Below are 23,221 nucleotides of genomic sequence, written 5' to 3' on the forward strand. Positions count from 1 at the left end.
GGTGGCGCACGCCTGTAATCCCAGCACTCAGGAGGCTGAGGCAGGAGGATTGCTGTGAGTTCGAGACAAGTCTGGGCTACATAGTGAGTTCCAGGTCAGCTCAACTACATAGTGAAACCCTGTTTCAAAAAAAAAAAAAATCATAAAGATCAACAATCAACCTCTAATTTCACAATGACTCAGTCAAAAGATGGACAAGCTAAAAAAACTGTATGAGCCAAACCTGTGGCACACGCCTACAATCCCAGCACTCTGGGAGGCTGAGGCAGGAGGATCAAGTCACCATGTGATGTTGACTGAGCAAAACTAGGGCACCCTGAAAGGATGGGGCCTCCAGGAGCTGTGGGGTCCCGCAGTCTCGAGAGGTTGCCCTGCCCTGCCCTGCCCTACTATGAACGGGGTCTGGGCTGGGGCAGGGCAGGGCAGGTAACGAGCACACTGACGGTGGGGGCGGCCATGTGAGAAACACTGTAAAGCTGGTTTTATTAAACACACTGCTCATGGCCTCGCCTTATCACCTACAAGACGCCATTCCCCTTCAGATAGTTTCATCTTTCAGTTTCTTGGGGTTTGTGGACTTTGCTTTTGCAATGCAACAGATACTCGGACCTGCACTCTGCACCTGCCCGCGGCTGTGAAGCCTGGCACCAGGGCCGGCGGGACGGGGTGCGCCCCTCACCGCAGCAGCGCAGTAGGCGAGGGAGACGAGGACAGCCAGGCTCTGAGAAAAGTGTCAGGACACCGTCAGGACAAGGGTGCGGCTGGGGTGGAGCGGGCACCACAGAAAGTAGGCCAGAGACAAAGGCGGGGCTTCACAGAGGACATGGCCTGGCTGCTGCCCCGCGCGGATTTACGCGCTCTGTTCCTCTGTTCCTCCCGGGTAGAAGCAAGGGCCAAATGCAGGCGAGGGCCCCCCACTCCGAAGCGCACGGCAGGACGGGAGGCAGGGTTAGGGCGTGCAGGGCAGCCGCAGGGGCCGTGACACCCCGCTCCTAGTCCCCACTCCTGAGGCCAGGCTGGGCCTTCCTGCCTTCCCACCTCCCGATCCGTCCGCAGGGCTACAACCCAACTCCTCCCCTCTGCAAAATGATGGGCAGATTCTTCCAGTGCCTCCCAGACTTCTACAAAACTGGGTGCACTGGAGCTGTCAAGCGAGCCAAAGGAGACAGCTGAGGGGAGAGAACTCCAGCTTTTGTCTATCTTACATATTGTGGCTCCACGTAAAATTTCACCTCGAAAGACAAAACAAAGCTTGGAAATCACTGAGTTACCTCACTTGGTCCTTCCTTACCCTAAATTCTAGCGGGAGAACCTCTTCCAAATAAAGCAGGAAAAACTCTCTTTTTGCTTACAGACCTCTTCTAAGTACCACTCTGTTTTCTGCACAGGATCAACCTTAGGAGTCACCTGGAATAACACAAGACCACGAGGTCCCACTGTCGAACCAGATGTCCAGGATGTCCTGGCCGGGCAGGTACTCCAAGCCGTCGGGACCGCTGACCTAGGAGACAGACAAGCGCTCCGCTCCAGCCCGCCGCACACGCGACAGCACGCCCGATGTCCGAAGAAAGCAAACCTGCTCTTCCAAATACAATTCGCAGTGCTTTTGAGCGTTTCCAGATCAGCGCAGCGGCCCAGGAACACGAGCTGGGCCCATGCCCTGTCACAGGCTACCAATGCTGGGGGGCTGAGCATCCTCAATGCCGGCGCCTGGTCTGGGTCCCCAAGGTCACTCCACACACGTCCCAGAGATCTGACTGCACTCTGTCACAAGCCAGTTAGGTCCACCCGGCCCCAGGGAGACAACAAACAACGGTCACACTGCTGTAACACGCGTCCACTGTTAAGCAAAATGTCCCCTCTCACGCTGCCTGAGCGTCTAATTCAGGGAACAAAGTCATCAGCTTACGTGACAGCAGACCCTTCCCACTGGCCTCGGCTGTGTGGAGGCTCACAGCCGGTCACACGCCTGCAGCCACGCACCTGCGACAGGACCTCCTTCGGGAGCAGCTGCTCCGGGGGCAGCGTCCACCACACGTCGCTGCCGTGCTGCTCCACCAGCTTGGCGACGTGCTCCACGGTCTGGCTGTATTGGGACAGGCAAGTTAATCAGACAGAGTGTGGGCAGTCAGACGGGCGGCCCTCAAGGAGCCAACATGGAGAGCAGCTGAGACAGTCGCTAGGGCCGGGGATTTGGCTCAGGGGTGCCGCTGCCTGCCACACAAGAGCAAGATCACGAGGTCGATCCCCGGTACAAAAAAAAAACCCAGTCGCCAAAGGCCAGGACTGTAAGACACCACTACACCCGCCACACCACTCCCCCGAGGATGAATAGCAGTGATTAATGTTCCAAACAGGCTGGTATCAATCCCTGGGTCCCTGGGTGGAGACCAAGGGAAGGTCTTTCCTCCCCAGAAGTCCCCATTTAATCAGCATCACCCAAGCCCCTCTACCACTTGCAATCTTACTGGGTCATCACAGTTTTGCTCACACTGTGACTTCTCACGGATCAGTGTCACCTAAGCAACTGTACCTGCAATCTCACTAGCTGACTACAGCTCTGTCCCACACTGAACCCGCCTCACCCCGTGGCTTTGCCCCATAAACACCCTTGAGAAGCGGGGTGGGGGACAGAAGCTGTCTTCCTCTCAATAAATTCTTCCTACTCTTAACCTCTGTTGTTCCTAGAATTCATTCTTTGATCTTAGAGGACACGGACGCGTGTTTCAGATTCCTAGCAGGCATGGGAGTTGCATCTCCTCCCCTGGACCAGCTGCCCAGGGAGGCGTGTGACAATCGCAGCGTGGAAACCGAAGCAGTTTTACACGAGGAAGCGCTCATGCCACTTCCCACCCTTTCCTCCATGCAGCAGCGTCTCCGTCACCTTCGGGGCCTTAAACGCGACACAAGTAACATCGCCTGACCAAGCACACACACCTCTGAAGGCCAAGGCACTGGGGTGCGGCTCCACAGTTCGGCACTGGCCGGGCTCGCACAAGGCTCTGGGTTCCACCGCAGAATGAAAGGTAAAAAATATAAAAAGATGAAATGAAAGCCTTGCGATCTCCTACACCTGTGGCTCCATCTTCTACCCCGGCATGGTTCCTAACCTTGGAACCTAATCACCACCCCTCTCCAACCTGCCCGATCCAACCCTCCCACTCCATCAGTCCCGCCCTGAAGCCTGCCGCTGTCCGCGCTTGACACTGTTACTCCCATCTGGCGCCTCCCTTGGGCTGGATGGTACAAGGGTCCCCACTCTCCTCTCTAATTACAGGGTCCACCCTGAGAGACACCTTCCCAAGACAGCTTTTATCACAGAACTCTACTCAAAAACAAGGGGGCCGGGGTGTGGCGGCACAGCACTCGAGAGGCTGAGGCAGGAAGACAACAAATTCAAGGCCAGCAAGACTGGATCTCAAAAAAATTTTACAAAGAAAGAAAAGCTCCTGCAGAGCTCCCTCACTGCTTTCAGACGACTCCAAAACCATATGCGCAGAAGCGCGGCCGTCCTACACTGGGCTTGGACATCTGGAATCTCTGTTCAGGTGACAGTGCACAAGCGCTACCGCTGCCCTGGGACCCGGCAGCCCCCAGTGAGGAACAGCACCCGGCTCAGATCCCGCGCTGTGCCTCTAGCCCTGGATGAAACACAGATAAGACCCCTGCCTGGGGACTATGCTTCTGAACACCACACCGAGTGACCAGAGGACACTCGCAGCACGGTCTAATGCGATGGGCTCGGCTTGGGGAGGGGAGGGCAGCCCTTGTCAACACGGCAAGAGCTGGTACCGGGTTCAGGCTGCGGCAATGCCCAGCCACAGACAGCAGGGGAGTCTGAGGGCGGCTTTCCTTGTTCACACATTCTGGCCAAGGTGGGTGCCCTGAGCCACACAGCTCTGGGCGAATTTCTGGCTCTACCACTTAGAGCCACGGTACCTGGTAAGACCCGCAGCCACTCTGTACCTCAGTCTCCTCCTTTGTGAAATGCAGGTAACAGCAGAATCACTAAGAAACTGTGAGTATTAACTAAGCTAACACACACAAAATGTCTACGACAGGGACATTTTTTTTTTAAACCCCCAGTACCATGGATTGAACTCAGGACCTCACACTTGAGAGGCAGGAGACAGCACCACTAAGCTAAATCCCCAGCCCGACAGGGGCACATTTTAATCCACAGCTAGGCAAGCTATTTTTTGAATTGATTCTTCTAAATCAGGCAAATGTAAAGCCAAACAATTCATTTTAGGCCAACCAATTACCAAAACACACTCCTATTTCTATATTTAAAGATATACTAAAGTCAACTTTTGAATACAGTGGACCCAAAAGTTATAACTGGCCTGACGTACAAACAACTTGGGTTAGCTAGGTTAATGAAGATTTGTTGCCTCGTTATCTACAGCATGTGCCCAGGTAAACACGCAGATCTCAGCTTACAACCAACTGGAGCTGCAAGCAGCCCTTGAGAACCGATGGAGTCTGTATGTCAAGGGTCCACTGTATCCTTTGTATCATACTCCACATCCCAGTGACTAAGAGCCCGTGGCAGGTCCCCAGGAGACAGCAGCAGACCTTGGGCAGTGTCTGCCCGGGAACAGGCAGGGAAGGCCCAAATGGTGAGCCGGACACCAGCACACTGGCGAGGGAAGTGTTACCACAGACAGCTCGAGTGCGTACTCCATGAAGCACAGAATGGAAGGCTGTGATAACACCAAGCAAGTACTCTGAAGAACTCACAAACAGTAAGACTGTAACTGGATCCAAGTCCACAGTTCTGAGACAGACGCTGGCTTCAGATGGACTTTAACAGTAAAGATAAGACTTCTGTGTCATGAGACCATAAAATCTTCATGCAGTGAGTACTCAGTTGTGTGACAGTAATATTTAGTTACATATTAGTATTTCATACAGCTAGCACAGAACATTTTATTAGTTAAGAAAACATAAATATCCTATAATTTAAAAATCTGAATAAATCCAGTGCCTGGAGAATGCAAAGAGAAAGACACTAGGAAAACACATTTATACACACCTAAATTACAGCAGATGTGCTGCTCATACCACTTAGGAAATTTTCATCCAAAAAGAATGACTCTGAAATGGGTGTCATTGTACCCTTTGTTACTTTACAGTGTTATTGCTGAATTGGCAATTGAAGCTAATATAGTTATGGCGGGGGGGGGAAGATAAAAACAATCTAGAAGTAGAACGGCTCACACTTCATATTAATTCACAAACAAGGCGGTGCTATCAGAACACGGCCGCCCAGCAGAAGCCCCGTCACACTCCAAAACTGCAGAGCTCTCCAGCGGCATCCACAGAAACACCTCCCTGGGGTCCCTCAGTCGTGGGCTACACAGGAAATAGAGTTGGAGCCCAGGCCCGAAGTGCCCCCCATGTGGCTCAGAACCGTCCCTACTCCTGTCCCCACCTCTCCACGTCCCCACAGGGTCGCTGGGTCACAAAACTCACACAAAACTCTGCCCCGGAGTTGAGAAGCACTGGCCAAGGGCTCTTCCCACCCACGCGCGATAAATACTGCGGGAGAGGATGCAGATGGGGACTAGACTCGTGCGCTGACAGAGCCAGCGCTAGGTCCAAAGGCTGGAGTCGCCCGGGACTTCCTGTGGGGACACAAGAATAAAGCACCCCACTTCTCTGAGCTTCGGCTTCTGCAATACCGGGAAAGCTGTGCCTAAGAAAGCTGTGTGAAAAAAGGTCCTACTAACTAAATAAAAGTGAGCCAGGCAGGGCGGTGCCCACCTCTCACGCCAGCAACTCAAGAGATGGAGGCAGGAGCATGGCGAGCTCAGGCCAGCCTGGACTGTAATAGTGAAATCCTCTCTGAAAACAAAACAAAAACAAAAACAAAAAGAAGTAAGTAACCTGACCTTCATAGATGAATATTCCCACAACCATTTTAGAACCTAAATTCAACTTTAATGAAGCTAGGTTTTTTTTTTTCATATTCTTAATCATCAGGTAACTCAATCAGTTACATTTAAAGTTACATTTTAAACACTACTTCATTATACTGGGGTCTACAATGAGTGTATAAAAGTACCAAAGGAAGATTTCAATTTTGCTCTTGGCATGTTATTAAAGCAACTGCAAAGTCCTATCAAATTCAAATATCTTGTTTTAATCACCTTTTCTTAAAGATAAATTCACATGTACGTGTTTCACTACAGGAACAAATTTAATCTTCCTTCTTGATTTTTTTAGTGCTACAGACAGAACCTAGGGCCTCATGAATTTTACATAAGTAATCTACCATGAGATACAATCTCAGCCCTGTAAAATTTTTTTTTATTTTATTCTATTCTGTTCCATTCTATTTCATTTTGAGACCAGGTCTCACTGCCTTGCAATCTTCCTGCTTCTTGCTCTCAGGCAGCTGCTATTACAGGCATGCACCATCATGCCTGGTTTATAGACATTTAATTCGCAAACTCAAAAAAAAAAAAAAAAAGTTTTTTAACTCAAAAAGGCCTTATTTTGGTAAAGAGGAAAGTTTGCTTGGTTTTGTGTTCTTTTAGGTTAATGACACATTTTGGAAGTAATATAACCACACACTAATCACAAATAAAGACCAATTCTGCAATAATCTGTTAAAGTGAAGCCGCACACTCCAAGCAGCCCAACATTTTTCTGTATCACACATGCATAAGAATCCGGACAAAGGAGAAGGTTCTCAATTTGTTCAAGCCTCACCAAGGCTTAGAGCAAGACACACTTGCTTACCTGACATGGTAAGACACATAAAAGGTTCACTGACCAAAAACAGAATCTACCAAATACACTTTATTAAGCACTGTATTCTGTATTCTGCAATTCAGTTCTATGTTGAGAAATTTAAACAACCGAATTACTTGTATTTTTAAAATAACACATAACTCTAGACTTAGCAAGGAACGCCAAACAAGCACGCATTAAAGCTCTATTCCGCCACTCCCTATGTACACGCAAACAGCCACACTGTACACAATGCTGTGTACAATGTTTTCAATAAAATTAAATAAAAAACCCAAACAAAACTATGACAAATAACAATGCAGATTTCAAAGACAAAAACACCCTCATAATCCAAACTAATTAAAATTCAAGTTCACGGGATCTGTATCTCAAAGAAGAAATTTTCTCTCGACTGTACTCTGGCAGGCTGAACAGCTCCAAAAAATTATGATAGAATTTCAAAGACAAAATTTGCAATAAAAATAACCACACAAATAACATAGAAACTTCAGGTAACTATAATGGCTCACAAAATAAAGACGTATGTTCAAACAAACTCTGTAAAGATAATCTGGGGAAAAATACAAATTAAAGCTGCCCAGGTAACTCAAGAGATCAATTACAGAGCTGAAGGAAAATTCCAGAGCCAGCACTCAGGTGGTTCGGCTCCATGCATTTCTGTACCGGGACGGCAGGAAAGAGCCGGGCTCCCACCTCTTTCGGCTCAGGGTCCTGCGCCACACCTGACACGCGCAAGGTGCTCCTCCCCTGCCTCACCGCTTCCTTTACAGCTCCGTAAGGTCTCTGAAATGCCTGTCTCACATGCGTGTGTACAAGACACTCGTGCTCGTTTTGCCTTAGGTTCTTACAGGTTTGTAAACAAGGAAACTGAGATCATGCTTTAACTGTGAGTGTGTGTACGTGCACACACTCACTACTGGGACATGAACCCCGGGCCTCAAGCCTGCTATGTAACCACTCTAGCACTTACATCCCCAGCTCGTGCTTTAAGATAAGCCAACTTCTAAGCATTTCTCTGTGATACTAAATATTATCCAGGAGGGAAAAAAAAAAAAGAGGAAAAAGTCTATATTTGAATTTGCCTTTGGAAATTTCAGGATCCTCCCTTGTATTCTGTTAATAACATCTTTATCTGTAACAAGCACAGTCATAACCTAAAGGTGGGTACAAATCACTGGTGATAAAGGTGGTGCAACCACTTATCACTACTGACCAGCCCGCCTCCTTTCTAACGCTGCACGTCATAAAGCAATAAACTCATCATAAAATCTGCCCTTCCCTCCGAGGGCTTCCTCAAGGGCACACATTCTGTGCCTGTCACTCAGGGTCCAAGAGGCGGTGTCAGCGGCAGGGACACCGCCAATCCCCAGGAGCTGGGGACCAACTGCGCCCAGGGTTTATTTAGGGCACTGTCACAAATTCCACAGGCTCAGAGCACCAGCTGGAGAGGAAGCGGCTGCGGTCATGCCACGGTGTCTCGTTCTGTCTTACAAGCAAAACTATTACGGATATAAGACAACCTTCTGGTGCAAGCTACTGAAGTCAGGATGGGGTAAGAAAATAAATGTTGGCTGGGCGTGGTGGCGCATGCCTTTAATCCCAGCACTCGGGAGGCTGAGGCAGGAGGATCACTGTGAGTTCCAGACCAGACTGGGCTACACAGTGAGTTCCAGGTCAGTCTCAACTACATAGAGACGCCCTGTCTCAAAAACCGCCCCCCCAAAAGAAAATAATTGTTAACTATTGTTTATTACTAAATTCAAGAGCACAAATGAAATTTGGAAGGGAGAACCCTATTTTTAATTTAACCCTACATTTATGTTTTGCAGGTGACAGGAACAATTTTGGAAAAATTTTTATTTAATGAACATAAACTTTTATTGAATTAATTTCTCCACAACTGTTATTAACAAGCAAAAATTTAAAGTAGCTAAAGTTAAGCCGGGCATGGTGGCGTATGTCTGTAATCCCAGCACTCCAGAGGCTGAGGCAGGAGTTTTGCTGTGAGTTCGAGACCAGCCTGGGCTACACAGTGAGTCCCAGGTCAGTCTCAACTACACAGTGAGACCCTTGTCTCAAAAAAACAATAAATAAAGTAGCTAAAATTAGTGCTCAAGTTAAACTGGAAATTTCTTCCCGATGATACTAAAGTTCTCATAATTTCCAGAGGTCAAGGTATAAATTTCCTAATGTAAATGTTAACTATTGCCCTTCTGCAATTATAATCTAATTATACTCATCTTAAACAAGACTGGAAATTTAATCAGCAACTTATTTTCCTTCCTAGGTAGGCAATATTTCTAGTTTTTCTACTTTATACTATATAAACTATTTATTTTGTTTCATTTAACTAGGAATAAACTTTAACCTAAATTATGTCATTATGTTACAAACTCAGAAAATGCCTGATATTAAATCAGAAATAAAATTTTTTATTGGGAAAATACAAATGAATATAAATGCAAATGAAATTTAATTCAAATCAGAATTAAACATCAGGGTTTTTTTTTTTTTTTCAGAGTTTTAAATTTTCCAGTCCCTACATTTTCTTAGAACATGAACGAGATTTTCTTCTGGGAAACAAGTGTCCCTAGAGCCGATGCACAGACTTCCTGAGAAAGGCAGGAGGAAGGTGTCTCTCCGGGTGCAGCTCCGGCCCAGCACGCGGGCAGGCCCACCCTAGGTCTGACGCTTGGGACCACGCAACGCACACGCGCGCACGCACATTTACAAGCAGGCTTCCTGAGAAGCGCTGTGAGGCGTCACCACGTGTAACAGCAACTCCACGTGGACCACACACAGCGTCCAGTGGAGACACTGTTACCTCTGGTGCGCAGCAAGCTCGCTGTGACACCAGGGCTGATGACGACAGGACATGGGGATCACTGGCTCTCCTTAGATTAGGGAAATCAGCCCTCGCCCTGTCTCTCAACACTGCCGAGAACAAGATGAATTAAAGTGTTAGTCAGGGCATCAGCCGCCCACAGACGAGACTCGGCAACACCCTCCCGGAACGGGGTACAGGAACATGACCTACGAGTTGACAGGCGGTGTAGCCGAGTCTGCCTGTCACTTCTGTAGGCCAAGCTCCTGTATGTCGCTGTGACTTCAAGGCTGGAATCCACTGATGCCTCGCAGGCCACCAGAGGCACTCAGAGAACCACGGAAGCACACTCGCTGAATACACACGCGAGGCTAGGGAGCTCTCCCAGCAGAGCTCACCGTTCCGCACCTATGGCAGCGGCCATGTGCGTTTTACCGTAAATAACGGCACATGTTAAGCCAGTTTGCTGGGCTGGGGCTGCCCCGGCATAACAAGCGAAAGCTCTGCCTTCGTCCCAGCAAATCCAGGCTGCTGTGCACAGTAACACTGCACAGGAGGGGAACCCCAGTCACTCCCAGAAAACACCCCAAACCCCTGGTCTCTACTGAAAAGAAGGGGAAATAGGTACACATGCCAAATCCGCACGATGAAGGGAGTCATCATAGTCTGCAAACATGCACTAATAAAAACTCAAATATGAAAAACTGTCCAGAGCATTTGAGTGCTTGAGTAAATTTACCTCAACTGTGATCATTTCAATCCTAACAGAAACGCACAGACATTAGCAGTTCACATCTGACCCATGTTAATAAAACACGTACACCAAGAGTCCTCAGCTCTGAACTGTGACGATGCGGAAGCAGCCTCCGAGGACCTCCTGGCTCCTGGCCTCTGCGTCCTCTTGTAAAGTGCTCCCACCCCTGTGGCTGCTGAAGTTCGAACCTCACTTCCGTCTCCGAGGCTCCCTGGCCTCCTAGCCCCATTCCTCGGCACCGCTCTGCCACCCTCCTGAGGTCCCAGCACCGCCCATCCTCCGCTCCCACCACCATCCACCCCGCTGGCCCACCTGCTGTCAAGGAGCCCACAGGGCCTCCACCGTCCCGAGCACGGCCAGCAGTCCACCCACAAACCCGGCGGGGACCTCACACCAAGGGTACCGGAACTGCCCAGCCAAGCCACACAAAACAATGGAGAAGAGACAGTGCAGGGCCAGGGGCGCAGGAGCGGAGCAGAGTGCGCGATCAGCATGCGTGAGGCACGGAGTCTAGTCCCAGCACCCCGTTAAAACAAAAATGAGCTTGGTGCGCACGCCTGCAAACCCAGCTACTTGGGAGGCTGAGGCAAGAAGATGGGGAGTTTGAGGACAGCCTGGACAACTTAGCGAGAAAGTGTAGCTTACTAGCATGTGTACTCAGCTTGTGGAAGGCCCCAAGTGTGACTCTTACCATCAGAGAAAGAAAATAAACAAACCAGCAACACCTAGAGTCACTGGAAGCCTCCCTAGTATGACAACCAGCCTGCATGGCTCCCAGTGAGAGCAGGACCACACCAGGCTTATTTCCTGCAGCTCTCGGCAGGGGCTACGCCTCCACGTGGAGGATTTAAAAAGGGCTCTGGGAACAGCTGAGCAGCACAGCCACGACAGAGCACTGCACCTCAGGCCACGGCTATTACATGTCACTCAGGATTCATCACCATCCGCCTGCATCTACAGCGCTCCCATTTGATAGAAGACAGAAGGTAAACAAATACATTCCTCAACCTCACATACAGTAAGTGGCAAAGCCTGGGTTCAAATTCATCCTACAAAGCTGATATTCTTTCAAAAAGTGCACAAGAAGCTGGGCATGGTGGCACATGTCCGTAATACCAGCACTGTGGAGGCTGAGGCAGGAGGATCTCTGCATGTCAGAGGCTGGCCTGAGCTACACAGTAAATTTAAGGTCAGCCTCGACTATGAGGTGAGACCCTGCCTCAAAAACAAAAAACCCACAAGCAAACTGTTTGACAAAAAGAAACTGTTCTAAAGCACCACTGTGATGGTGTGTACAAAATGTAAATCTAAGTTACTTACAAGGAATGGATCAGCATAAAAGTATGCTTCAAGAAAGCCTTTAAAAAACATAGGAGTGAGGCAGATCTTTAAGTACTGATCTAGAAAAAACTGTAAGATACAAATGAAAAGCTGGGCTTCTGTAACCCCATTACTCAGGAGGCTGAGGCAGGAGGATCATGGGTTGAAGACCAGCCTGCTCTACAAAGCAAGACCCTGTCTCAGAAAAAAGCACATAAAAGTGAAAAGGTCAAAAACAGCACATGTAGATGATGTCTTTGTATAAATGTATGTACAGCAGACCAGTCTTCACTGTTTCTGGAAGATTCAGAAGACTGGTAAACGATGCATCAAAGTGGCTGTTTCATCTGAGACAAGAAAAAGCCCACCCCTCGCTGCAGAAGCTTTCCCACGCCACTGATGCTTACTACCTCCATCTGTCATTCCTCCAGGCTAAAAACCAAGGATAAAACTAGAAGTAACCGAGAATGCAATAACCAATGCACTCATGCACCTGACTACCTTACAGTTTCTCAGACATTCAAATATAAACAGACATTTCCTGTGGAGGAAAAGGAGCAGATGCAGAATAAGGCAGTGATCCTGATTCCTAAGGAAAAGCTGCGTCTGGCTTTGCCACTGCACACTGCTCACCCCAGGGTCCCCTGCCCTGTCAGCTGGCGCAGTACATTTTCCTAGAAAAACTCAGAGCGTTGCTCCTATTCATCAGTTTAGAAAAACCTACTTTTTGTTAGTATTTTAGCCATATAAAAATTCAGAAATTTTATATATATGGACAGATATAGATATATCTATATATCTATATCTGCTATTGGTCTGTCTGTCTGTCTATCTATCTATCGATAGATATATATATATATATACACATACTTTTTTTTTTTTTTGAGACAGGATCTCACCATGTAGTTGAGACTGACCTGGAACTCACTATGTAGCCCAGGCTGGTCTTGAACTCACAGCGATCCTCCTGCCTCAGCCTCCCGAGTGCTGGAATACAGGTGTGCACCACCATACCTGGCTAGAAAGTTTACATTTTAACTCTTAAAAAATATTGATATTTCAGAATATTTTGAATAAAAACACATAAATGAACTCCCCTCTTTCATTTTTAAAGAACACAGCCCGGCACAAGCAGTTCAAAGTGAGAAGCACTCACCTGTTGATCAAGCACTCATCTCTGGCCCTGTGATGGAACACGGGGATGGGCACGCCCCACGCACGCTGCCGCGAGATGCACCAGTACGGCCGCCGCTCCAGCACATCGGTCATGGCATTCAGCGCCGCTCCGGGAATAAACTTCACAGCCTTCAGCGCCTCCTGCAGTGGACGCAAAATCAAGCCAGTGAGAGAAAGCACTGCGAAGGCTCTAGAACAGCCATTCTTCCCGAAGGCAGGCACATGGCTGGTGCCTACAGCTCCAGCTGCCTGGCACTCAGGAGGCTGACGGAGTAGGATCACTGGAGCTCACAGTCCCAGGCCCATCTTCACAAGACGGGCAGGCAGGGAGGAGAGCACACGCACGCACGCGCATGCCTGGACACACATCACCTGTAATTCACAGCTCTAAAGCACGTGCCAAGTCAGAGCGACCCTTCTGAAGGGATTCTGTGTTAGTCTGCAGAGCGCAGGAAGTGCTTCTCCGATTTCCACACACAGGGACACCACACCACCCAGCCCCGAGGCCTGGGTTCTGCCCTCATGCTGCTACTCTCCCAGCAGAAGGGCGCCTGGGGGTGATGAGGCCGCACCCCCAACACAGGCAATGAAAGAATGGAGCCCAGAGCCTCTCAGATGGGAAGCACTGAGGATTCAGGAAAGAAATCCTAACAGCAACAAAGCCTCCACCTCACCGGGCAAGGGCCCTGAACTCCGCACTCCCCCAGGCACCTCTCACACCTGAGCTGCAGGCTTGATGTCCGAGATCTTCACAAACCACTGCTTGCTGGCACGAACAATGACTGGTTTCTTGGCCCTCCAGTCATAGGGATAGCTGTGGATCAGTGTCTCCTCTTTCAAAAGGCTCTTCACGCTCTGAAGCATCTTTATGACTGCCAAAAAATGTTTTACGTTAAACACGAAAAGCAGCACTGAAAGTTCCATGGTGCACATCTGTGATGCCAGCTATACAGTAGGCTGAGGCAGGAGGATTGGAAGAGCCACTTAGCAAGGCCTTGCCTCCACAAACAAGGCACTAAGAAAATCCTACTGGGCTGCGCTCAGCAGCACAGGACCTGCCTGGCAAGCACAAGGCCCTGGGTTCACTCTCTGTACAAAAAAAACCACATAAAAATTCTAATGCTCTACCCCTGGGCCAACAGGGGCCAATACGAGGAGCCACATCCCAGGTTAGGGGTAGAATGTGGAGCTCCAGGCAAAGAAATGCAGGGACTGTACATCCTTAGTCAGAGCCCCACGCTGCAGAGGTAAGACGGCCATCAGAGAACGCCAGATCTGGAATTCAGAGCTACAGTCCTTCAAGCCGTCTCAGTAACTGGGAATCAAGCAGGCGTGGAGGGGTCAGCTGTGTCCTCCAAGCACCCTGACCTCTGTCCCTGAGATGACCTCCCTAGCAGCCGGTCTCTGCAGAGGCAATGCAGACGAGGTCACACTGGGTCCCAGTGTCCTGAACCCAGTGTCCGGAGTCCTGGTGACAGGAAGGGACAGACATGGCCACAGGGTGACGGGGAAACTGGGTTCAAGTCAGGGTGCTGTGAACCAAGTAGCAAAAGGACAGCCAGAAGGCCCAAGGCCAGAAGGGCCGGGCAGGGTCCTCCCTGGGACTCAGGAGGGGACCCTGGGCCTCCAGAAGCCCACTGAGGAAAGCTCTGCTGTCTTGAGTCATCAGGCTCCTAGGACTTTGTCACGGTCGCCCTGGAAAAGGAACACCTGGTCACACCAGCCTCAGTCCTAGGGGGCAGGGCAAAGAGCAGTCTCTAGGACACCTGGTTCCCAAACCCATGAAAAAAGCCAGACAGACGATCACACCTGGAGGAGATCAAGGCACTAACCCTGACCCGCCTGCAAGAGCCAGATCTGTGCCAGGTACACAGAGAGTGGGAGAGGAGGCTGAAGCTAGGCCCAAACTAGAGTTTATCCTTGGTTAAAACACTGCCCACTGACCGTCCTGATGCGCTGAAACATAAGGAGCAGCTTTGAACCAAACAATGAAAAACCTCCCAAACTCCATTTTAAGCCATGTGGCCAAACAAAACAATTTTAGCTTTCATTTGTACTGAGAATAAAAGGGAGAAGAAGCTGGGTACAGTGGTGCACGCCTGTATCCCCACACTCTGGGAGGCTGAGGCAGAAGGATCACAAGTTTGAGCCCAGCCTGGACAATCTGGTCACTCACCGAGAAGCCCCAAGACCCCGAGTCCCCGTCCTGCACAAAGGGCCCCGCGGCTGCTTCTCAGACAGAAGACTCACCCTCGTCGGTCCCCTCTTCCAGGACAGCCTTGCTCTCGAGTTCAGGGCCTGCAGCAGCTGTGAACAGCCCACCTTCGTCCACAGAACAATCCTACCAAGTGTCATTTTGAACAAAATGAAGGAACACTTTTATAACAACCTCTGGCCAAACAATATACATATAAAACATCTCATCAAAGCCTAGTTTTCTCTACACTAAAACAAAAAGTACTTCTTAGTCAATAGAAATCTGTGAGTTGTACATATTTAAATAATCAAAGGCAAAACTTATTTGTAAAGTATATGCCTAAGGTTTAGTAACAAAAAGCAACAAACCACACTAAAATCTTTAACTGATCTCTATTTACAGAATCATGTTAACATACAAGTCATGCACTGTGAAACTCAACTTTTAATCTAATGAAAAAACGTGCTAAGTAACTGAAATGTGTAAAATAAACTTAAAAAGATTATTTAGGTAAAAACAAAACTCTGCTTTTCTATTTGGCAAAGTCTGACATTTTTGGGGGATTGAAAATAACTTGTCTTTATAACTTACTATTAGAAGAAAGTACAGGTAAGCCAACCTCTATAGGGGAAAAATAACAGATATCTGTTCAAACATCTAAGATTCCTATTTGAACAAACATTTGCTATACATTCAGGTTGTCCAGGGCACTATGGAATTTCAAAAAAGACAGCAGGCAGCGGGACAAGGCAGCACAGACCTGTCATCCCAGTGCTCTGGGAGGCTGAGGCAGGAGGATCACAAGTTCAAGCCCAGCCTAGGCAACTTAGTGACTCAGTAAGAGCCTCTCTCAAAATAAAAATAGACTGTGGCCAACTCGTACTCTTTAAAGAAGAACTCTGTACTTCCTTTCCTACCTTTAATTAATGCAAACCTCCCTAATTTTAAAACTCACTACCTTTAAATTAAAAAAATGAATGTTTTAAATTTTAAAAAATAATTTTAAAAAAATTAAAATCAAACTACCCGGGCATGGTGGTGCATGCCTGAAATTCCAGCACTGGAGAAGCTGAGGCAGGAGGATCACTCTGAGTTCGAGACCAAACTGAACTACACAGTAAGACTCTGTCTCAGAAAAATAAACACAGTAAATAAAAATTATTAAAGGGCCAGGGATAGTCTAGTGTGAAGGCCCTGGTTTCGACCCCCAATCCTGCAAAAGGAAGGAAGGAAAAAACAAATGAAAGGAAAAAAAGTAAAGCAGACCTCAGAGAGGCTGTGGGCGTGGTTCCAGTCCACACAACAAAGCAAGTACCGCAGCAAAGCTAGTCGCACAAATGTCCCGGTTGCCCAAGGCGTATAAAAGTTCTGCAAGCTATCAAGTGTGCAAAAGCTTTATGTCTACAAGGACAACACGCGCACCGTAAGCTAAATAAAAACACCTCGTATCTAGCAAATGCTAGATCTTCTGTGCTACTGAAGACCGGTGCCGAGACTCACTCAGCACACTGGCCACAGACCCTCGATCTGTGAGGAGTGCACGTCTACCTAGAGGCCACAGGAAACGGAGCACAAAGGAGGCTGACGTGTTCAAAAGGCCACGTGGGCCATCCTCCACCGCGCTTCTGGGCTCACTGAGCCAACGTGATCTACGCACTGCACAGCTGCACCAGGACACCGGACGCTCCCGTCACCCAGACATGAAACCTCACTCGGGTCTGTCACCTTCGCCCCGCAAGATGAAGGATGAAGGACGGTGCAGAGCGTACCACAGGCAGGCTGTGCTGAGCCGCCACCCCGTAGTCCTCCATGCCATGCGCTGGGGCCGTGTGCACCAGACCCGTGCCCTTCGCCACAGTCACGTGAGTCGCAGGTAAGAGAGGCGACACTTTACCTGGGACGAGAGGATGACTACAAGCGCCACCTTCCAAGTCCTCTCCTGAGGAGAAATAAAACCACTATCAGAGCGCTCTGCAGCCGGGTGTCACAGCGCACACCTGTGATCCCACAAGTCAGAAGGCCAAGACAGGAGAATCCCACGTTTGAGGCCAGCCTGTGCTACACATGAAGACCCTGCCTCAAAATACCATAAATGACGACAATAAAACATTGAATGGTCTTGTGTGACAATTCTGCCTCTCTAAGCTTGACAGAACGTCAAGTTAAAGGTCTAGAACCCAGGAAAAGAGTGGTAAGGCTCAAATCCGCCCCTCCCCTACTCTATGACATTTAGGAGGCTGTGAAAGGCAGATGATTATGGTTCCCAGCTCAGTGTGGCTGTGGGGACTGTGTTGTGTTCTGGACACTTAGCATAGTATTCGCCACACAACAAATACTTAATAATATCAGCAGTTTTATCTGTCAGCTGCTATTCTAACAGGTACCTCAAGTGAGTCTAAGAAAATGTCTCTACTTATGTGCTATTGTATAAATCCTGGAATCTAAGGACAAAGATGTTAAATGCATTTCTGTGGGATGAATTCAGTCTCTGCTTTTACATTTCTCTAAAAAGGTACGAAATGGTAACACTCGGCTACCGGGCACCCAGTAACCCAACATAAATTCTTCCTCCCTTTTCACTGCACAAAACAGGTGATACTACCCTTAATCTACAAACAAGAAAAAGATTCTGTAAAAATTAGCAATGTCTGGGATCACATGGCTAAAAAACAAACCCAAGTTTCAAGGCAAGCCCACTCCGACTTCAACGTTCTACACACCCCAGTTCCCCGCATCTACACACCTCCCACCCACCGTGCCGTCCCAGTTCCGCTTCCCACCTTTACCGTCTCTGGAGTGCCACAAACCACCTCTCCAACGTGTGCACTGCGAACGGCTCCAGTCTGGGGAGGAGGACCGGTCACCGGCCCATACTCGTGCAGCCCCTCAGACCTGGCCCACAAGGTATTCACTCCAACTCCACATTGTTAACTTTTAAAATACTATTCTCAGGCCCGGGAGTTAGCTCAGTGGTTCCAGCGCCTGCTTTGCAGGGCCAGGGACCTGATTTTGATCCCTGGCACCAAAACAAAAAAAATACTATTCTCACCGAGAACTACTCCTCTGCTAGGACAGGTTTTTCTGTATCTAGTAATCACAGCTAGGTAACTCCTTCATATCACCTAAAGAACAAAATCATCTTTTCAATCCTGACTTTAACTTAATAACCTGTTGATGCTTGGTATGATGGCGCACACCTGTTATCTCAGCACTTGGGAGGCTGACACAGAAGGATCACAGCAAGTTCAGGCCAGCCTGGGCTACCCAGTGAGTTCAAGGCCCAGCTTCAACTACATAGTGAGAGACTGTCTCAAAAAAATAAATAAATAAAATGAAGGTAAGGAGCCAGGCCTGGTGTTGCACACCTGTGATCTCAGCACTCAGGAGGCTGAGGCAGGAGGATTGCTGTGAGTTCAAGGCCAGCCTGAACTACATGGTGAGAACCTGCCTCCAAAAATAAATAAATAAAAGCAGCACTTTTTAAAAGGGAGGAGAGATAAAGGTACAGAGTAAAGGATATCTCTAACTTTCTGACTATACCAACAAAGACAAATGCGTTTCAGCATCCTGCCTTGACACAGAAACCTGTCTTTTCTGTTAGGTTATCTGTTTCTACTTCTAGCTGGCCTGCTGTCTAAACTGATGAGCTCAGAGGGCTCACCTAATTAGCTACAGAATTCCAATGATAACATATAAAAGTGTTTAACATGCACTCAACAGGGCTGGGGATTTAGCTCAGTGGTGCTGCCGCCTGCCTCGTAAGCATAAGGTCCCAAGTTGGATCCCCGGTACCAAGACAAACCAAAAAATAACAACAAAAAATCAACATAAAATCTATTCTAGAAAGCCAGAGATCTTATCTATTTTAGTCCATGATTATTACTGTTCAATAGAATAATGAACTCAAATCAATTTAATTTCTTGGGGGGGGTGGTTACCGGGGATTGAACTCAGGCTACAACCATCTCCCTCAACTTGATATCTTGATGACTGTGATGATTTAAAAATCTACACATCTTCACCTGAAAAAGTTGATATAACCTCAAACGTTGTGTCCAAAGCAGAAGCAAGCGATGGGCCTTTATCTGCAGCCACTATGTAGCGGTCTCCTGAGGTGGAGCATTTCACAACAGCGTACCTAACAGAGAACATGGGGCAAATCAGCAACCATGAAAAAAGAAGAGCCACAAATAACATTTTACTTTTTTGTTTTTGGTACCAGAGACTGAACTCTGGTCCTTGCACTTGCAAGGCAGGCCACCGAACCGTTGAGCTAAATCCCCGGCCCAACATTTTAGTTTCAAATACCCTTTTAGAAACATTAACATCAAAATCAAAAAGTTGGCTAGAAGCCAGGCATGGTGTTGCACACTTGTAATCCCAGCACTTGGAAAGCTGAGTCAGGAGAATCGCTGTGAGTTTGACACCATCCTGGGCTACATAGTGAGTTCCAGGTCAGTCTCAACTACATAGTGAGACCCTGTCTCAAAACACCAAAAAAAAAAAAAAAAAAAAGTTGGCTGGAGAGGGAGAGAAGTTAAAAGAATTCGGATGCATCAAGCACATGCACCAACTCCCACAATAGATGTGATTATGTTCTGCAAATGCGTACTAATAAAAATTAAAATTTTAAGAAAGATCGAAAAGGACTATTTCCAGGGCCGGAAATGTAGTTCAGCAGCTCAGTGCCTGCCTGGCAAGCTCCTGGCCCTGAGTTAGAATTCTGGTACCCTCCCCCTCAAAAAAGTACTATTTCCAAAATACTCCACTCCTGTTTCATTTTCCAAAAAAGGCTAGACATAAGGATTCTCTAAAGGGAATTGCCTAAAGCTTAAAATCTTCATGAACATACTAACTCCTAAGTCACAGGAATTATAATTCACTCGACGCTGACAGTGAGGATGGCACCAACTGAGCACCACATGAAGGATGGCACAAACCCTCTCTGTAGACAAAACACAAAGTGCAGCAGAGACCCCACCTGGACTGCGGCGCATAGCACACGGCCTGGTTGGCTGGGACTGTCCACGGCTGCGTGGTCCACACCAGCACGCTCACCGGCGTGGCGCCGTCTGTGGGAAGAAGTGCAAGCCTGTGAGTCCACGCTGCGAGCCCACGCTGCACTGAGCTCGGGGACACTGCTCACGGCTCACCGAGCAGCGAGGCCAGCTTCGGGGAAGGCGCCCGGAGGGGGAACTTCATGTACACGGAACGGCTGGTGTGTTCAGGGTTATACTCAAGCTCCGCTTCTGCCAAGGCCGTCCTGAGGTTTAAAACCATGAACCATAAACATGTGGAAGCTTCACACGTTTCTCCCCTTTAATTTCTAAAGAACACGCATACCTGGATGAGGGAGACCAAAACACAGGCTTGTATGACCGATAAACCAAACCCTGCAAGAAACAAAGACACTATGTAAAAGCTGAAATGCTACCATACGCCCACTTCAACACACCGGGAAAACACTGCGTTACCTTATCATACATCTGGTAAAATATTCTCAACTGTCTGGCCTCATACTTCCCATCGAAAGTGTAGTAGCAGTTATTCCAATCTGCCATTATTCCCCAGCGAATAAATGCTGACTTCTGTTTCTCAATGGCTGCTTTAGCAAACGTCCGAGCTAAGAAAGAAAAGAGACGAAAGCTTCCCAAAACCAGCACATTCTAGTTCTTCAGCCTGGGCCAGACATGGCGCTCTAACTGCAGGCATTTCCCACAGTGCACTGAGCTAAATCTCCGGCCCAGAGTACAAACATTTTAAAGTTGACGAATTCAACTGAATAGGTTCACTGTCTTTCCTTCTATCTCTTTACAAAATCCACTACAGAAAACCCGAGGGTTCTGAGATACCAAGTAGTTATCAACAGCTCTCATTTTAAGCAAACCAGCCCTGGCTTTTCCAAGCAACCTAAATGTTTACAGAAACAGATGACAATGGGCCATGGGGTGCGTGCCTGTAATCCCTGTCCTCTGGAGGCCTAGGCAGTACCACAGCGGGTTCTAGGCCAGCCTGGAACCCATGGCAAGACTCTGTCTCAAAAGAACAAAACAAAGAAAGAGACTGCAAATATTAAGACAGAAATAGAGGTTATTTACCTTTCTCTCTAATTTCCATAGCTGAAAGACTCTGAGCTTTTCCACCAAGTTCAGATAATACTTTTATCTCAATGGGAAGCCCATGGCAATCCCAGCCAGGCACAAAGTGGATTTTGGAGCCTCGCATCATATGGAATCGATTGGCTATGTCTTTCAAAATCTGCAAAAACGAGATGACAATCATTCAAATATGAAGCGTGTCCCCCACAATTTATAGACTTTTTTTTGGTACGGGAATCAAACTCAGGTCCTTGTGCTTGCAAGGCAGGCGGCAGAACTACTGAGCCAAATCCCCCGGCCCTTGACTTCTATTAAGGTAATGCCATTTTAAAGCACCGTGTCTTAAAAGAATTTTATACATTAACTTATTAAGTATACCATTCAAGTGCTAAACACAGAAGTAACAGATATCTGAATTTTTATTTTTGGGGTTTTTTTGTTTTGTTTTTTTTTTTTTGAGACAGGGTCTCACTACATAGTCGAGATTGACCTCGAACTCACTACGTAGCCCAGGCTGGTCTCGAACTCCCAGCGATCCTCCTTCCTCAGCCTCCTGAGTGCTGGGATTACAGGCATGCGCCACCACGCCGGTCTTCTGAATTTTTAAAATGCTACTAACTCCACCTCAAAAAAATCAAAGAATTGGGGCAGGGATTTAGCTCAGTGGTTCCACCACCTTCCTCGCAAGCACAAGGTGCAGAGTTTGAGCCCCAGTACAAAAAAAAAAGGAACAAGAGATTTTAAAGTGAAAAATATTATGCTCAAAATTACTAATTTGCTTGAAAAGCTGAAATATAGAAAAAAGCAGCCCATCCTATCTGTGATTAAAGAAATATTTTTGATCTTTTAAGTTCCAGAGTACATACAAGTGAACTAGGATTTTCCTTTACTCATGCAAAAAATTAATTCTAACATTGTTATTGTTCATATTTGACTACGAAACACCACGGAATAAGTGCAGAAAGTACAGTGCACTGCATTACTTTCCTGCTTCACTCTCTGGTTATTTAGGTCATGTTCAAATTTATATTTATCATTGTCATTTCTGATTTCAAGAGTAATACAGGGTCTGTGCTCAAACAATTAAAATGCTACTAAAAGCCAGGCATGGTGGCGCACACCTGTAATCCCAGCACTTGGGAGGCTGAGGCAGGAGGATCTCTGTGAGTTTGAGACCAGCCTGGGCTACATAGTGAGTTCCAGGTCAGTCTCAACTATATAGTGAGACCCTGTCTCAAAAAAAAAAAAAAAAAAAAGCTGCTAAAATACTGTCTTTAATCTTAACAAAATTAAGTTATAATATGGCTTTAAAACTTGCTTTTCTACAATCAGATTTGGAAATCTTTTATTTTGAGATCTACTATGTAGAGATCTACCTCATTACTGGGACTTACAAGCCTCCTTAAGAGTAACAAGATCACAGCTGATGCAAGATCAAAACAAGATACTTCTTCTTTTAAATAAAGCACAGCTGGCTCTTCTACTAAAAAGGTATGTGCCAATGTAAATTACCTATCACACTTTTTAACAAGGTATTTACGCCAACATTTTCTCTCAAGTCGGATGATCTGGATTCCAATTACCTTATTTAAAGCATGTCCCACGTGAGGGTCTCCATTGGCATAAGGAGGTCCATCATGAAGACAAAACTCTGTCTTTACTTTTCTTTCTCTTTGCCATGAATAAAGCTCTGAAAACCCACATTTCTGGTTAAAAAGAACAACATCCTATCAATACGTAGGGCACACTCTTTTCATAAATACACCCGACGCTCGATTACTTCTCGGCCCATCCTGATCTATTGGTCCCTGAAATACAAATGAGGATTCTGGGACGCACATCCGTGTGCTCTCCAGCAGTACTTTCGGACAGACGGAAACACAAATCCTCTCCCAGCCCTCGGGAGGCTAAGGAAGGAGGGTCACTGCGAGTTCCAGGCCAGCCTGGGTTGCCTACTGCAGTGAGGCCCTGTCTCCAACAACCGAAACAAGTAAGCCCTCTCCCGCAACCTAGGACCCATCTTCCGGGCCGACCGAGGCTCAGCCGGCGGCGCACCTGCTGCACCTCCAGCTCGGCGTCCGGCTGGCGGC

General features: G+C 47.6%; 1 protein-coding gene across 1 annotated transcript in view; it reads right to left on the reverse strand.

Annotated features, from left to right (window-relative positions):
- Iars2 (isoleucyl-tRNA synthetase 2, mitochondrial) overlaps positions 1–23,221 on the reverse strand; it is a 37,368-nt gene that overhangs the window by 7,524 nt on the left and 6,623 nt on the right. The window contains exons 4-17 of the mRNA XM_010642675.2: positions 23,187–23,219; positions 22,715–22,837; positions 21,132–21,291; positions 20,508–20,656; positions 20,377–20,426; positions 20,187–20,296; positions 20,015–20,105; positions 19,056–19,171; positions 16,803–16,972; positions 15,087–15,177; positions 13,557–13,708; positions 12,817–12,977; positions 1,984–2,086; positions 1,408–1,501 (exon numbers count right to left, since the gene is read on the reverse strand). Of these exons, the coding sequence (XP_010640977.1) occupies positions 1,408–1,501; positions 1,984–2,086; positions 12,817–12,977; positions 13,557–13,708; positions 15,087–15,177; positions 16,803–16,972; positions 19,056–19,171; positions 20,015–20,105; positions 20,187–20,296; positions 20,377–20,426; positions 20,508–20,656; positions 21,132–21,291; positions 22,715–22,837; positions 23,187–23,219 (1,603 nt within the window). The remainder of the gene's footprint in view (positions 1–1,407; positions 1,502–1,983; positions 2,087–12,816; positions 12,978–13,556; positions 13,709–15,086; positions 15,178–16,802; positions 16,973–19,055; positions 19,172–20,014; positions 20,106–20,186; positions 20,297–20,376; positions 20,427–20,507; positions 20,657–21,131; positions 21,292–22,714; positions 22,838–23,186; positions 23,220–23,221) is intronic.

This window comes from Fukomys damarensis, unplaced genomic scaffold, assembly GCF_012274545.1.
Source record: "Fukomys damarensis isolate Sample0158 unplaced genomic scaffold, DMR_v1.0_HiC HiC_scaffold_11, whole genome shotgun sequence".
In the NCBI taxonomy this organism is placed as follows: Eukaryota; Metazoa; Chordata; class Mammalia; order Rodentia; family Bathyergidae; genus Fukomys; species Fukomys damarensis.